At 45.6% G+C, this 16,732-nt stretch overlaps 1 protein-coding gene across 2 annotated transcripts in view; it reads left to right on the forward strand.

The window, feature by feature from the left end:
* Positions 1-15,406, forward strand: part of LOC118392086 (phospholipid phosphatase 3-like) — a 43,661-nt gene extending 28,255 nt beyond the window's left edge. For both annotated transcript variants that reach the window (XM_052459382.1, XM_052459377.1), the window contains exons 4-7: positions 63-250; positions 2,038-2,095; positions 7,779-7,955; positions 12,894-15,406. In XM_052459382.1, the coding sequence (XP_052315342.1) occupies positions 63-250; positions 2,038-2,095; positions 7,779-7,955; positions 12,894-13,022 (552 nt within the window). In that variant the 3' untranslated portion in view covers positions 13,023-15,406. The remainder of the gene's footprint in view (positions 1-62; positions 251-2,037; positions 2,096-7,778; positions 7,956-12,893) is intronic.
* The last annotated feature ends 1,326 nt before the right edge of the window (positions 15,407-16,732 follow it).

Here is a 16,732-nt window from a genome sequence, read left to right on the forward strand (position 1 = left end):
AAGAATATTCTTGTTTTAATTTTGAAGGTTATATGGTACTAATGGTTGTAATACATCTCTAGGTTGGAGTGTTTATATTTGGCTGTGCCATTAGTCAGTCGTTCACAGACATCGCCAAGGTGTCAGTGGGCAGGATGAGACCGCACTTCCTGGACGTGTGTAACCCTGACTGGTCAGCCATCAACTGTTCCCTCGGATATATCACCTCATACACCTGTAAGGGCCCTGAGAGCAAAGTACAGGAAGCCAGGTCAGTACACATATCAAAACACATATGCATGCACACAAACACGCTGACAGAGGCACGCACACACATACAGACACGCACACACATACAGACACGCACACACATACAGACACGCACACACATACAGACACGCACACACATACAGACACGCACAAACATACAGACACGCACACACATACAGACACGCACACACATACAGACACGCACACACATACAGACACGCACACACATACAGACACGCACACACATACAGACACGCACACACATACAGACACGCACACACATACAGACACGCACACACATACAGACACGCACGCACATACAGACACGCACGCACATACAGACACGCACGCACATACAGACACGCACACACATACAGACACGCACACACATACAGACACGCACACACATACAGACACGCACACACATACAGACACGCACACACATACAGACACGCACGCACATACAGACACGCACACACATACAGACACGCACACACATACAGACACGCACGCACATACAGACACGCACACACATACAGACACGCACACACATACAGACACGCACGCACATACAGACACGCACGCACATACAGACACGCACGCACATACAGACACGCACGCACATACAGACACGCACACACATACAGACACGCACATACAGACACGCACGCACATACAGACACGCACATACAGACACGCACGCACATACAGACACGCACGCACATACAGACACGCACACACATACAGACACGCACACACATACAGACACGCACACACATACAGACACGCACACACATACAGACACACACATACAGACACGCACCCACATACAGACACGCACACACATACAGACACGCACACACATACAGACACGCACACACATACAGACACGCACACACATACAGACACGCACGCACATACAGACACACACATACAGACACTCACATACAGACACTCACACACATACAGACACGCACACACATACAGACACGCACGCACATACAGACACACACATACAGACACTCACACACATACAGACACGCACACACATACAGACACGCACACACATACAGACACGCACACACATACAGACACACACATACAGACACGCACACACATACAGACACTCACACACATACAGACACACACATACAGACACGCACACACACACACACACACACACACACACACATACAGACACGCACACACATACAGACACACACATACAGACACGCACACACACACATACAGACACTCACACACATACACACACACACATACAGACACGCACACACACACATACAGACACGCACACACATACAGACACACACATACAGACACACACATACACACATACAGACACGCACGCACATACAGACACGCACACACATACAGACACGCACACACACACATACAGACACTCACACACATACAGACACGCACACACATACAGACACGCACACACACACACATACAGACACGCACACACACACATACAGACACGCACACAGACACATACAGACACGCACACACACACATACAGACACGCACACACACACATACAGACACGCACACAGACACATACAGACACGCACACAGACACATACAGACACGCACACAGACACATACAGACACGCACACACACACATACAGACACGCACACACACGCATAAAGACACACACACACGCATACAGACACGCACACACATATAGGCACGCACGCACATACAGACACACACACTCACTCACTCTCACGGACTACTCATGTTTGCTTGTTTGTTTTACCAGGAAATCCTTCTTCTCAGGACATGCCTCCTTCTCCATGTTTACTATGCTCTACCTGGCTGTGAGTCTCACACACACACACACACACACACACACACACACACACACACACACACACACACACACACACACACACACACACACACACACACACACACACACACATACACACTGTGGTACACAGAAACAATGGAGTGGTGCAGATGACAGAGGGCATCATGGGAAATAGGTGTAGCCCTTCACACTCATACCTGTATACGGGTTGAAAATGGCAGATTTTGGCACTGACTTAATCGGAACGCAGTGGCTGTATAGTAAAACATGATGTCAGACCTCTGCGCGACATGACGTCAGGTTCTGTGCTTCACAGCTCTGTATGGGTTTTGACGGGCACTTCTGAACTATAGCGCTGGACGCGACAAGATGTTTCCTCTATTCCTCTAGCTAATGGGGCAGCTTTAGCACATTTTCTGACGTCTGAGTGAGGGGAATGCTGTAAATTAAGAGGACACAATGTATTTTGAAAGATGAAACAATGATTATAATAAATACCTCTGAGTACAAATGTGCATTTCCATGTCATGAAACTAATTTCATATACAGTATCAATGTTTATGATCACCTTGTTTGATGTTCAGTTATGGCATGGTGTCATACCCTGGGTTGTTGTGAACAGAATGAGCCTTTGTTTGTGAAGAAAACTTGCCGCGGCAGACACACCTGAATTCACTCATGACTCCTTTCTATTCGCACCAAAATTACAATCTGTTTCCCTGAATTGTCTTGTGAAAAGCCTAACACTGTAAGACTATATTTTATAACATAGCTAGTCATGTTGGCAATAGAACAAGCTTGGACATTATGCCCTCCTGACCCAGATTGCAATTTATAATGGACCGTTTTGGGATTGTGTAAACAACAACAGTAATTGTGTGATGGCGAGGATGCAGGGCTGTGTTCCAACCAAAACAACTTCAAGTGTGCTTGTTCTCGTTCCTCAAAAATAATTTACAAAAAACACCTTATAGTTGAAGACCTTTTGAATCATAAAAGTGCATAGAAATTGATTAGGAACTATGTACACTTTGGAGAGGTGTGTGACCACTTGGAGACATCAGTTAGTCCTCTCACTTATGCTGCAACTATTCCAAATTATCCAGGAATATTCTTATCATCTTACTGAATGTATGAAGAGTTTTTGCAGCAAAAAGAACAGTAGATGAAAAATTGCTACCATGGTTATGCATTTCATATTCCTTCTGTATATTCCTATCCATGTAGGCCAATTCCCACGAGTGTAAAGGGTTAATGAGCTGCAGGATTCATCTGTCTGATGAAAAAGATCTTTGTTCCTCATCATCCCGACTCCCCCACTAACCCCTTCTCCCTCCCTCTGTCCTGCTCATAGTTTAATCAGACACTCTGAAGAGTTCTTTTCTTTCCTCCTCTCCCTAGAGGGATGGATGGATGTACTCAACCTGTTGTCCTCTTAACAGCTGAACACACTTCCTCTGTCCTTCTCTCTCTCCTTCTGTCTCCTCTCTTTCTCTCTCTCTCTGCCGATCTCAACCTGTTGTCCTCTTAACAGCTGAACACACTTCCTCTGTCCTTCTCTCTCTCCTTCTCTCTCCTCTCTTTCTCTCTCTCTCTGCCGATCTCCACCTGTTGTCCTCTTAACAGCTGAACACACTTCCTCTGTCCTTCTCTCTCTCCTTCTCTCTCCTCTCTTTCTCTCTCTCTCTGCCGATCTCAACCTGTTGTCCTCTTAACAGCTGAACACACTTCCTCTGTCCTTCTCTCTCTCCTTCTCTCTCCTCTCTTTCTCTCTCTCTCTGCCGATCTCAACCTGTTGTCCTCTTAACAGCTGAACACACTTCCTCTGTCCTTCTCTCTCTCCTTCTCTCTCCTCTCTTTCTCTCTCTCTCTGCCGATCTCCACCTGTTGTCCTCTTAACAGCTGAACACACTTCCTCTGTCCTTCTCTCTCTCCTTCTCTCTCCTCTCTTTCTCTCTCTCTCTGCCGATCTCAACCTGTTGTCCTCTTAACAGCTGAACACACTTCCTCTGTCCTTCTCTCTCTCCTTCTCTCTCCTCTCTTTCTCTCTCTCTCTGCCGATCTCCACCTGTTGTGGTCTCTTGGTCTGTCTTTGTACCCCAGCGGGCCTCAACGCTTCCAACACACTAATTACATACACTGACCCCCCAGCCCCCTCTCTTTCACATTTACATTTACATTTAAGTCATTTAGCAGACGCTCTTATCCAGAGCGACTTACAAATTAGTGCATACACCTTATGACAACCAGTGGAACAGCCACTTGCATCTAAATCTTGTTGGGGGAGAAGGGTGAGAAGGATTACTTACCCTTACTTACCCTATCCTAGGTATTCCTTGAAGAGGTGGGGTTTCAGGTGTCTCCGGAAGGTGGTGATTGACTCCGCTGTCCTGGCGTCGTGAGGATTCTTTGTCTCTACCTCCCCTCTTTATCCCCCCATCTCCTCTTCCACTCTATTAAGTCTGCAGATATTTCCACAACTATGCTCAGTGTTTTGGGCTTGGATAGGCTGAACTTGGCTGAGCTGGGTTGTCAAGCTTTTGGGTGTGTACTGTTGGCCTATGCTTCCTGGAGTATTGTGCGGTATTTTGTGGTGAGTACTGGGTATTTCCCTGCCTCTCTCTGACAGCCTCTCTGTTAGAATGGTGAGAGGGAGTGTAAAAGAGAGGAGGGGTGGAAGAAGAGAGGTGTGCCTCCAGACCGCAGGCTTGACATTCAAACCACAAACACGTTGTCTGGGAGGTGGATCTAGTGGTGAAGTCATAGAGAGAGCAAGAAGAGAGGGAGGAAGAGAGCGAGGAGATAAGAGCCAACTTTCCTAGGGAATATAAACTGACCAGGCAGTTTGTACAGTATTCACACAGACAGCGACACACACATCAACACACACCCCAGGGATCCTGTTTTTATAATTGAGGGTTAGTAAACAACAATATTACAGACATTATGTTGGGGTGTGGAATGATGGCAGGACATCTCTTTATCTCCCTCTATTTCCTAGTTGTGTTATATATATCTGTCCCAGGGTGATTACGTGAGTCAGTGAGTCAGAGAAAGCGGTCTCTCTTCTTGAGTAGAATTCTTCTGTAAGAAACCACTAAACTGTGGCTTCATGTCTTCTCAGTCATTCATGGAGTTTAGAAAAATCTTTAGTGTTTTTTTTTATAGTAGTTCTTCTCAGGGCAGAAACACAATAGTCTTCTGATGGATAAGTGTTAGTGAGACATTCCTCAGTCTGTGGTAAGAACATCTCTCATGCAGAGCTACTGGCTGTAGTGTGAGTAAGACCAGGACCGGAACTACAGCCAATAGCTCTGCAACACCAGGACTGGAACTACAGCCAGCAGCTCTATAGGACCAGGTCTGGAACTACAGCCAGCAGCTCTATAGGACCAGGTCTGGAACTACAGCCAGCAGCTCTATAGGACGAGGTCTGGAACTACAGCCAGCAGCTCTATAGGACGAGGTCTGAAACTACAGCCAGCAGCTCTATAGTACGAGTTCTGGAACTACAGCCAGTAGCTCTATAGGACCAGGACTGGAACTACAGCCAGTAGCTCTATAGGACCAGGACTGGAACTACAGCCAGTAGCTCTATAGGACCAGGACTGGAACTATAGCTAGTAGCTCTATACCTTTTCCCTCCTTCACCTTACCCTCCCCCCCAAACTATAAACATCCCCAAGAGAAAGATTGCGGGAGAGATGGGAGAGAGGGATGGGAGGGTACCTTCCTCTCTTTGCTCGAAGAAAACAATGATGAGCAACAATGATGATGAGCTTGTCTTCCAGGAAGAGCCAGTCAACCTACTCCTTACCTTCCTCTGGGAATTGTACAGCCTTATGGGGAGGAAGGGGGTTTGACTGGGCTATTGTTAGGTCAGCTAATTAGGACTTGGTGAGGGTGGAACTTGGTGACAGTAGAATTAGAAAAGAAACCTGATTAGAATTCGAAAACAAGCCAGATTTTGATAAACTCCCATATCTACTGGGTGAAATACCACAGTGTGCCATCACAGCAGCAAGATTTGTGACCTGCTGCCACAAGAAAAGGTCAACCAGTGAAGAACAAACACCATTGTAAATATAACCCATAGTTATGCTTATTGATTTTCTCTTTTGTACTTTAACCATTTGTACATCGTTACAACACTGTGTATATACAGTACATAATATAACATGTGTAATGTCTTTATTCTTTTGGAACTTCTGTGAGTGTAATGTTTGCTGTTAATTTTTTTATTGTTTATTTCACTTTTGTTTATTATCTACCTCACTTGCTTTGGTAATGTTAAAATATGGTTCCCATGCCAATAAAGCCCCTTGAATTGAATTGAGTGGAGAGGTGAGAGAGGGGGTGAGGAAGGGAGTGAGGGAGACCTTGCCGGAGACGGCCCCACCCAGTCTCTGGCCATATGAAGCAGGAAGTACAGGTCTGAGTCTGAGGAGAGATGAAGAAACACAGGAAGTCCAAGGGTCCAGGCCCTGAACTCACTTTGTGTGTGTGTGCGCACACGCATGGGCGCGCGTGTGTGTGATTGAGAATGGCCTTGGCCGTTTGCATTCCTGTTTTGGTTGTGCTTTGGTGTAAAATATAGCCCAGCTAAGCTGACTAAGTCAGAGGGCACATCCGCTTGTCTGTTGTTTATTCTAATGGGGGGAGAGAGTTCACTCTGAACGGGTTTTGAACATGGACAGGAGTGTGTGTGCGTTTCTGTTGGGTTTAGTCAGTAGTCAAGGGTTTTTTTTTTACAGCTGAAGGGGGAACATTTATCAGAACCACAGTCTGGTCTATGTGATCGGAATAGGAATAATACACACTCACTCTTACATACAGTACATTTATAGGTGTTTGTAACATGGAGAAGAGAGGTGAAGAGAAGAGAGGGGAGGAGAGAAGACATATGAGAAGAGAGGGGAAGTGAAGAGATGTGAAGAGATGAGATGAGAGGGGAAGTGAAGAGATGAGATGAGAGGGGAAGTGAAGAGATGAGATGAGAGGGGAAGTGAAGAGATGAGATGAGAGGGGAAGTGAAGAGATGAGATGAGAGGGAAGTGAAGAGATGAGATGAGAGGGGAAGTGAAGAGATGAGATGAGAGGGGAAGTGAAGAGATGAGATGAGAGGGGAAGTGAAGAGATGAGATGAGAGGGGAAGTGAAGAGATGAGATGAGAAGTGAAGAGATGAGATGAGAAGTGAAGAGAAGAGATGAGAGGGGAAGTGAAGAGATGAGATGAGCGTAGAGGAGAGTAGAGGAGAAGAGATGAGCGTAGAGGAGAAGAGATGAGCGTAGAGGAGAAGAGATGAGCGTAGAGGAGAATAGAGGAGAAGAGATGAGCGTAGAGGGGAAGAGAGAATATGGGATGAGAGTAGAGGAGAAGAGATGGGAGGGAAGGAAGGAGAAGGGAAGATATGAGAGTAGAGGAGAAGAGAACACAGTCCGTCATCTGTCATACTACTTCCTAAAGGCACTCATCTCAGTAATATCCCACAATATAGTTCACACTTATTCACTTTTACAAAGGAATTTGTCCTGATGGTATACAGATCTACATATCGGCTTCAGATGTTTACTATACATCTGTCTGTGTAAGATCAAACGCCTACTGCTCAATGTCTTTCTGTGGTCATGCATTAAAAATAATAATCCCTTTTTCTCTCTCTTTCTCCCTCTTTCCATCTCTCCATCAGTTTTATCTCCAGTCCAGGTTCACCTGGCGAGGTGCCCGTTTGCTCCGCCCCCTCCTCCAGTTCACGCTGCTGATGATGGCATTCTACACCGGCCTATCACGCGTCTCCGACCACAAGCACCACCCCACAGACGTACTGGCCGGCTTTGTACAGGGCGCCCTGGTGGCCTACTGCATAGTGAGTGCACACACACACACACACACACACACACACACACACACACACACACACACACACACACACACACACACACACACACACACTGAATGAACAAACATTAAGAACACCTTCCTAATATTGAGTTGCAACCCTCCCCCTTTTGCCTTCAGAACTGCCTTGATTTGTCGGGGCATGGACTTTATTTACAAGGTGTCGAAAGCGTTCCACAGGGATGCTGGCCCATGTTGACGCCAATGCTTCCCACAGTGGCTGGTGGACCATTCTTGATACACACGAGAAACTGTTAAGAGTTGAAAACCAAGCAGTATTGCAGTTCTATATATCTACAGTGCCTTCAGAAAGTGTTCAGACCCCTTGATTTTTTCCACATTTTGTTACGTTACAGCCTTATTCTGAAATGTATTAATTAAATAAAAATCTTCATCAATCTACACACAATAACACATAATGACAAAACGAAAACAGGTTTTTAGATGTTTTTGCTAATTTATTAAAAGTGAAAAACAAAAGTACCTTATTTACATAAATATTCAGACCCTTTGCTATGAGACTCGATATTGAGCTTAGGTGCATCATCCTTGCCATGTTTCTACGACTTGATTGGAGTCCACCTCTGGTAAATTCAATCGATTGGACATGATTTGGAAAGGCACACACCTGTCTATATAAGGTCCCACAGTTGACAGTGCATGTCAGAGTAAAAACAAAGCCATGAGTTAAAAGGAATTGTCCGTAGAGCTCTGAGACAGGATTGTGTTGAGGCACAGATCTGGGGAAGGGTACCAAAACATTTCTTCAACATTGGAGGTCCCCAAGAACACAGTGGCCTCCATCATTCTTAAATGGAAGAAGTTTGGAACCACCAATACTCTTCCTAGAGCTGGCCACCCAACCAAACTGAGCAATTGGGGGAAAATGGCTTTGGTCAGGGGGTGACCAAGAACCCAATGGTCACCCTGACAGAGCTCCAGAGTTCCTCTGTGGAGATGGGAGAACCTTCCAGAAGGACAACCATCTCTGCAGCACTCAACCGATGGAAGCCACTCCTCAGTAAAAGGCACATGATGCCCCGCTTGGAGTTTGCCAAAAGGCACATAGACTCAGACCATGAGATTCTCTGGTCTGATGAAACCAAGATTGAATTATTTGGCCTGAATGCCAAGCGTCACGTCTGGAGGAAACTTGGCACCATCCCTATGGTGAAGCATGGTGGAGACAGTATCATGCTGTGTGGGTGTTTTTCAGTGGCAGGGACTGGGAGGCTAGTCAGGATCGAGTCAAAGATGAACGGAACTAAGCACAGAGAGATTCTTGATGAAAACCTGCTCCAGAGCGCTCAGGACCTCAGACTGGGTGAAGGTTCATTTTCCAATAGGACAACAACCCTTATCACACAGCCAAGACAACGCAGGAGTGGCTTCGGGATAAGTCTCTAAATATCCTTGAGTGGTCCAGCCAGAGCCCGGATTTGAACCCAATCGAACATCTCTGGAGAGACCTGAAAATAGCTGTGCAGCAACGCTCCCCATCCATCTTGACAGATCTAGAGAGGATCTTCAGAGAAGAATGGGAGAAACTCTCCAAAATACAGGTGTGCCAAGCTTGTAGTGTCATACCCAAGAAGACTCAAAACTGTAATTGCTGCCAAAGGTGATTCAACAAAGTACTGAGTGAAGGTCTAAATACGTACAGTATGTAAATGTGATATTTCTGTTTATCTTTTTAATAAATTAGCAAACATTTCTAAAACGTTGTAATTATAGGGTATTGTGTGTAGCTTGCTGAGGGAAAAAAAACGATTTAATACTTTTTAAAATAAGGCTGTAACCTAAGAAAATGTGACTCACCACCTGGATTCGGTCTTACGTAACAAAATTAGACACTAACAGCTTACAGACGGTAGGCAATTAAGGTCACAGTTATGAAAACTTAGGACACTAAAAAGGCCTTTCTACTGACTCTGAAAACACCAAAAGAAAGATGCCCAGGGTCCCGGCTCATCTGCGTGAACGTGCCTATGTATGCTGCAAGGAAGCATGAGGACTACAGATGTGGCCAGGGCAATAAATTGCAACATCCGTACTGTGAGACGCCTAAGACAGCGCAACAGGGAGACAAGACAGACAGCTGATCGTCCTCGCAGTGGCAGACCACGTGGAACAACACCTGCACAGGATCGGTATGTCCGAACATCACACCTGCGACACAGGTACAGGATGGCAACAACAACTGCCCGAGTTACACCAGGAACGCACAATCCCTCCATCAGTGCTCAGACTGTCCACAATAGGCTGAGAGAGGCTGGACTGTTGTAAGGCAGGTCCTCGCCAGACATCACCGGCACAAACACACCGTCGCTGGACCAGACAGGACTGGCAAAAAGTGCTCTTCACTGACGAGTCACAGTTTTGTCTCACCTTGGGTCGGATTTGCGTTTGTCGTCGAAGGAATGAGCGTTATACCGAGGCCTGTACTCTGGAGTGGGATCGATTTGGAGGGAAGGGTCCATCATGGTCTGGGGCAGTGTGTCACAGCATCAACGGACTGAGCTTGTTGTCATTGCAGGCAATCTCAACGCTGTGCGTTACAGGGAAGAAATCCTCCTCCCTCATGTGGTACCCTTCCTGCAGGCTCATCCTGACATGACCCTCCAGTTTGACAATGTCACCAGCCATACTGCTTGTTCTGTGCATGATTTCATGCAAGACAGGAATGTCAGTGTTCTGCCATGGCCAGCAAAGAGCTCGGATCTCAATCCCATTGAGCATGTTTGGGACCTGTTGGATCGGAGGGCTTGGGCTTGGGCCATTCCCCCTCAGAAATGTCTGGGAACTTGCAGGTGCCTTGGTGGAAGAGTGGGGTACCATCTCACAGTAAGAACTGGCAAATCTGGTGCAGTCCATGAGGAGGAGATGCACTGCAGTACTTAATGCAGCTGGTGGCCACACCAGATACTGACTGTTACTTTTGATTTTGACCCCCCCTGTGTTCAGGGACACATTATTCCATTTCTGTTAGTCACATGTCTGTGGAACTTGTTCAGTTCATGGCTCAGTTGTTAAATCTTGTTATGTTCATACAAATATTGACACGTTAAGTTTGCTGAAAATAAATGCAGTTGACAGTGAGAGGACGTTTCTTTTTTTGCTGAGTTTATATGGATGAGCAATGACAGAGCGGCATAGGCAAGATGCAATAGATGGTATAAAATGCAGTATATACATATGAAATGAGTAATGCAAGATATGTAAACATTATTAAAGTGCCACTATTAAAGTGACTCGTAATCCATTTATTAAAGTGGCCAATGATTTCAAGTCTGTATGTAGGCAGCAGCCACTCTGTGTTAGTGATTGCTGTCTAACAGTCTGATGGCCTTGAGATAGAATGTGTTTTTTGTCTCTCTGTCCTGGAGGGCAGGTAGTTTGTGTGGGGCGCTGTGTTCTCTGTACACCAGTAGCCACAGGTCGAGCCGTGCCTGTTAGGTTTAGGCACACTCACCTACTTCCTGCCATATCACGATGTAATGTCCTCTCTGACTGAGTGTATTCATGAGTCACATGGTGTGACAGAGGACTCTAAACATGACTGGTAGTGTTATTAAAAACTGTATTATGATGGCAATCTCTGTAGGGAAAATACATACCTGTCCCAGGCTGTACTGAGTGATGGATCTGATAAAGGGAGGACGTCCCTGAGACAGTATCCCCCTTTAAATGTTCCACTGGCATGTTTCCAGTAGGGCCACATTAAGCGCACAGTCCTCCCTCCCCTGGTGTATGTTGCCGAGTCTACATTTCTTACACACTATGCTGGGAGGTGGTGTGTTTGTGTGCGTGCGTGCGTGCATGCTTGTGTGTGTGTGTGCACAGGAAGCCTCGTGCTGTGATGAGGCCTCAGCCAGCCAGGGGTCAGGGGTTAGAGGTCAGAGGTGGTCAGCAGGTGGAAAAGGCCTGCTGTGATTGGATGCCTATGTCGTTGTGAGAACAGCGGTTTGGAATGCTGCCCATGTCTTTAACTGTAGTGGTCAGAAATACTGTATGATAGCATTCACCACCCTGCTCACAACACTGCTACACACACACTACATATATGAATTCACATTTGTATGCATGAACTCACTCACGCACGCATACAGACACACACAGACACACACAGGGCCTGTTGTTCTAGTGAAGTATCTTTGTTTTATTGAGCTGACAGGGTCTATTATGGGTCTCCCTATAATGATGTCATGACTCAGTCAAAGGTCATTATTAAAGATCGTAAAAGGTCATGCTCTGACAGCAAGCTGTCTGTAATCTGTCCCATGACCTCTATATCTGTCCCCATCAGCTCAACCTGTTTGGATGCGTGGGAGAAGGAGAGAAGGAGGGAGAAAGAGGGAGAGGAGAGAGGGGATGAATTAGAGAGAGAATGAGAGGGTGGAAGAGGCTATGCTGTTGCTAAGAACCTTTTCCATAGGCCCACTTCCTGCCCAACCTGCCCGCTTTCCTGTTTGGCCAATGATGTCATCAGGAGTCCCATATCTCTTCCTTCCCTCTCAGGAGACTCGGGAGTAGGAAGAGGGTGGAGTGAGGGGGAGGGAGCAGAGGACTGAAGAGAGAGGAGAGAGCGATGAACTCAGGAAGAGGCTGGCATTTGGTTTCTCTTCCTCCCTCTGCCTCTCAAGTCCCACTCTAGAGTACCTTGAGCTCACTACATGAGGGGAAGACAGTGGGAGAAAGAGGGCTGAGGAAAGGGGTGAGGAAAGGAGACCCATCTTAAGCCTGGCTCCCTTTGTTCTAGTCCTAATAATGATGATGATGGTGATGATGATGTAGGGTTGTGTTCACTGTGAGCCATAGTCAGTCATTTCCTCTGGTCATATTAATCCCTCTAGCTGATTATTATGTGTAGGTATAGTATTTTAACATTTCTCTCTCCCCCACCCAGGTGTTCTATGTATCTGACCTGTTCAAGCCGCAGGAGATGCCTGCCTCGCCCCCTCCCTCCCCCATCAAGAAGGAGCTCCTCCCCCCAGCTGACATCATTGAGCGGAACAACCACCACAACATGGTGTGAGACAGGCCCCTTCCCCTGACCGAGGAGCCTATCACAGCATTTCTCACCGCCCATTGGACAGTAGAATGTAGCGACCAGAGAGACTATGGTCGCGTCTCAAATCACACTCCGCTTTTTATATAGTGCACTCCTTATCACACCCGCTGGTGCAAAGTAGTGCACTACTTAGGGAGTAGTGCTTTATTTGAGTCCTGCCCTGCAGAAACCACTATCCAGACTCTTTACTACTATTGTTATTACTACTACTTTGAGCCCAAGTTAGAGCAAAAAGAAAATAATCGAAAGCTAAATGACAAGAAGTTAGAGACAGACAGACAGACAGACAGACAGACAGACAGACAGACAGACAGACAGACAGACAGACAGACAGACAGACAGACAGACAGCAGAGCCGTTGAAACGAAAACACATTGTATCCACACAAAGGGGAAATAAATGTTAAAAAATAAATGAATGAATGAAGGAGAAAAAGACAGACATATTAGCTGTCTCTGTCTGTGGCCTTGACATAGGATAACAACTTCCTTAGTAATAGGAACTATATTACTGCAATATTACTAGCATATGACACATCTAGTATATGAGTAACAATATAGAATAGAATAACTTACAGCAGTATAATCCAGTTCACTGTCGATTATCACCACCGGATGGACCAGCTATAAGAACGCTTGTTGATGCTTACGTAGAAGGTTGAAGTTAACCTGTAACTAGTTAACTTGTCCAATGCCAGCTACTGACTACTACAACAGAAGGAAGAGACCTGGAGAGGAACCTGACACACTTTAAGGACTCTTGGAATATTTGTCCAAATTATGACAAAAAAAGATCCTTATAAAAATCGAATGAAATCCACCTCTAGCTTCTAACTCCAGGTATAGAAGTTTAGAATAGTCTAGTTGTCAGCTTAACAAGCCTCTTATAACTGCCACTTTGAGTAGCCTAACCTGAGATGATGCTTTCTGAAAGAGGGGGGTGAGATGAAGAAGGGTTTCATGAACGATGGAGGGTAAAGGAGGGATATTGATTAGTATTAGTTTGGGGGTGGTGGGGAAGAATGGAGGGAGGGGGAGGTAAATATCTCTCAGCCACCTGTCCCTCGGTGTGGGGGTGTGGCTGTGCCACGCTGCCATCTGATTAGCTGCATAGGTGGAGGTGTGGTCTGTTGCCATGGAAGTAGGGTTGATTGACAACTAAGCTGTCACATAATTATGGGATAGGGGCTCTTTCCGCTGGCAGGGAGGGGCTCTGGCCCACCCAATCACTCATTGGCAGTATGTGTGTGTCCTGTGTGTCACTGTGTGTGTGTCTGTGTGTGTGTCCACTCTGTGTGTTTTGTGTGTGATGTGTTGGGGTTTGCATGTCTTGTGTATTTGTGAGTGTGATTGTGTCTGTGTCTGTGTGTGTTTTGATTCATCCTCCTGGTAGTGTGTGTAGCATGGACCCCCCCTCACACACACCATTGTCTGTGCCAAGAGTGTGTACCACTATGTTTGCATGTGTTTGTGTACATGTGTGTTAGAGATGGCCAGGGGTGGAGGGCTGAGACCCTGTCTGGAGAATATTAGAAAACTGTGGATTGAATATTTTTATTTTCTGCTATGATGGATCTTTAACATGTTCAGTGCTAGTCCAGTAATGTAATTAACAAACCTATCCCCATCAGCCATTTTATTTTACAGTTCAGTTTACTTAGGGGAAATCTCAAGTGGCCCACTATTGCCTACAGCAGGGTTTCCCAAACTCGGTCCTGGGCCCCCCTGGGTGCACGTTCTGGTTTTTGCTCTAGCACTACACAGCTGATTCAAATAACCTACTCCTCATCTAGCTTTGATTTATTTGAATCAGCAGTGGGGGGAGGGGGATGCGGGACCCTGCCCCGTGGAATGCTCTTCTTGCTAAAATAAGTGCCCTAGATACGGAATAGGGTGCCATTTTGGACAGAGCCTAAGACATCTTCTCAACATCACCACTTTCTAATCACGTTTAGTCCGTCCTATCATTTAAGAAAACTCTTTTCTTTTCATTTTATAAATATATAAATAATGTATAGTTCACTAAAATTAACTGTGTAAGATATAATTTCTTATGTTTAGCTATTGTCCACTATGAAACCACAACCTGTGTTATCTACCAAGTGCTGCTTAAAAAGCATTGATTGACAGATTTTTGTATTTAGTTAACTAAAATATTGTAGATTTGTGATAGTATGTTTTTAATACACGTTGAAAACAAACACACCTACACGTTTATTAAAATTCACTATCAGTATTTTTGTATTGTCTCATTTTGTATAAAATAAGTATTAGCAAAAAAAATGTCCTGCTAAATGTACTTAGCTCTACTACATGTGGTTTTAAATAAAAAGCCCATTATGAACACAACTGTGTGGAGTCTTGTCTTGACTGTATGGTTTTACAGTATATTGATGATCTGTAGTGTTAGTTTCATGTCTCAACTGGGTCTCAGGAAAATAGGGTAACAGTGTTGTTCATGACACCTCCATAACAGTGTCTAAAGAGCATCTTTAAGTGTCATAACACGTTTCAAAACCAGAATGTTATAAAAGCTTAGGTCAACTGGAACAACTTAAAAAGTATAGTATTCCACGCACATCTAACTTGGCACAGGAGCTGGACTCAAGTGAAGAACCTCCCATTTTCAAAGATAGTGTTTATACTTTTCTTGAAGGGAAATGTCTTAGTACAGACACCACCATCCGTTTCACTCAGACACAGACACCCTGGCAAACAGGCTTCAAGTACTGTAATTGTAAGTACTTAGGTCATATGGATGTTTAGGTCATACGGGTGTAACTTGCACTCACACATACACAGTGAACTCGACAGGGCTCAGAGGAGTTGACATCACACTTTGGCAGAGCAGAGCATGTGTGTTTGAGACGGCAGCATATGTGACGGAGTCAGAAACATGCGATGTCATTTTCTCTGCAGTAAAGTCTGTTTTCAGCTGAGGAGAGAGTTCTCTGAAGACATCTGAACATAATGGATGTGGTATTAGAACCCAGGTTCTGAGATGAAAGTGTGGTGTTAGAACCCAGGTTCTGAGAGGACCGTGTCGTATTAGAACCCAGGTTCTGAGATGAAAGTGTGGTGTTAGAACCCAGGTTCTGAGAGGACAGTGCAGTATTAGAACCCAGGTTCTGAGATGAAAGTGTGGTGTTAGAACCCAGGTTCTGAGAGGACAGTGCGGTATTAGAACCCAGGTTCTGAGAGGACAGTGCGGTATTAGAACGCAGGTTATGAGAGGACAGTGCGGTATTAGAACCCAGGTTCTGAGAGGACAGTGCAGTATTAGAACCCAGGTTCTGAGAGGACAGTGTGGTATTAGAACCCAGGTTCTGAGAGGACAGTGTGGTATTAGAACCCAGGTTCTGAGAGGACAGTGCAGTATTAGAACCCAGGTTCTGAGAGGACAGTGTGTTATTAGAACCCAGGTTATGAGAGGACAGTGTGGTATTAGAACCCAGGTTCTGAGAGGACAGTGCAGTATTAGAACCCAGGTTCTGAGAGGACAGTGCGGTATTGGAACCCAGGTTATGAGAGGACAGTGTGGTATTAGAACCCAGGTTCTGAGAGGACAGTGCAGTATTAGAACCCAGGTTCTGAGAGGACAGTGTGGTATTAGAACCCAGGTTCTGAGAGGACAGTGTACCATAACCTTCCACCACTCACCTCCATCCATCTAAC

Source organism: Oncorhynchus keta, chromosome 1 (assembly GCF_023373465.1).
Source record: "Oncorhynchus keta strain PuntledgeMale-10-30-2019 chromosome 1, Oket_V2, whole genome shotgun sequence".
In the NCBI taxonomy this organism is placed as follows: domain Eukaryota; kingdom Metazoa; phylum Chordata; class Actinopteri; order Salmoniformes; family Salmonidae; genus Oncorhynchus; species Oncorhynchus keta.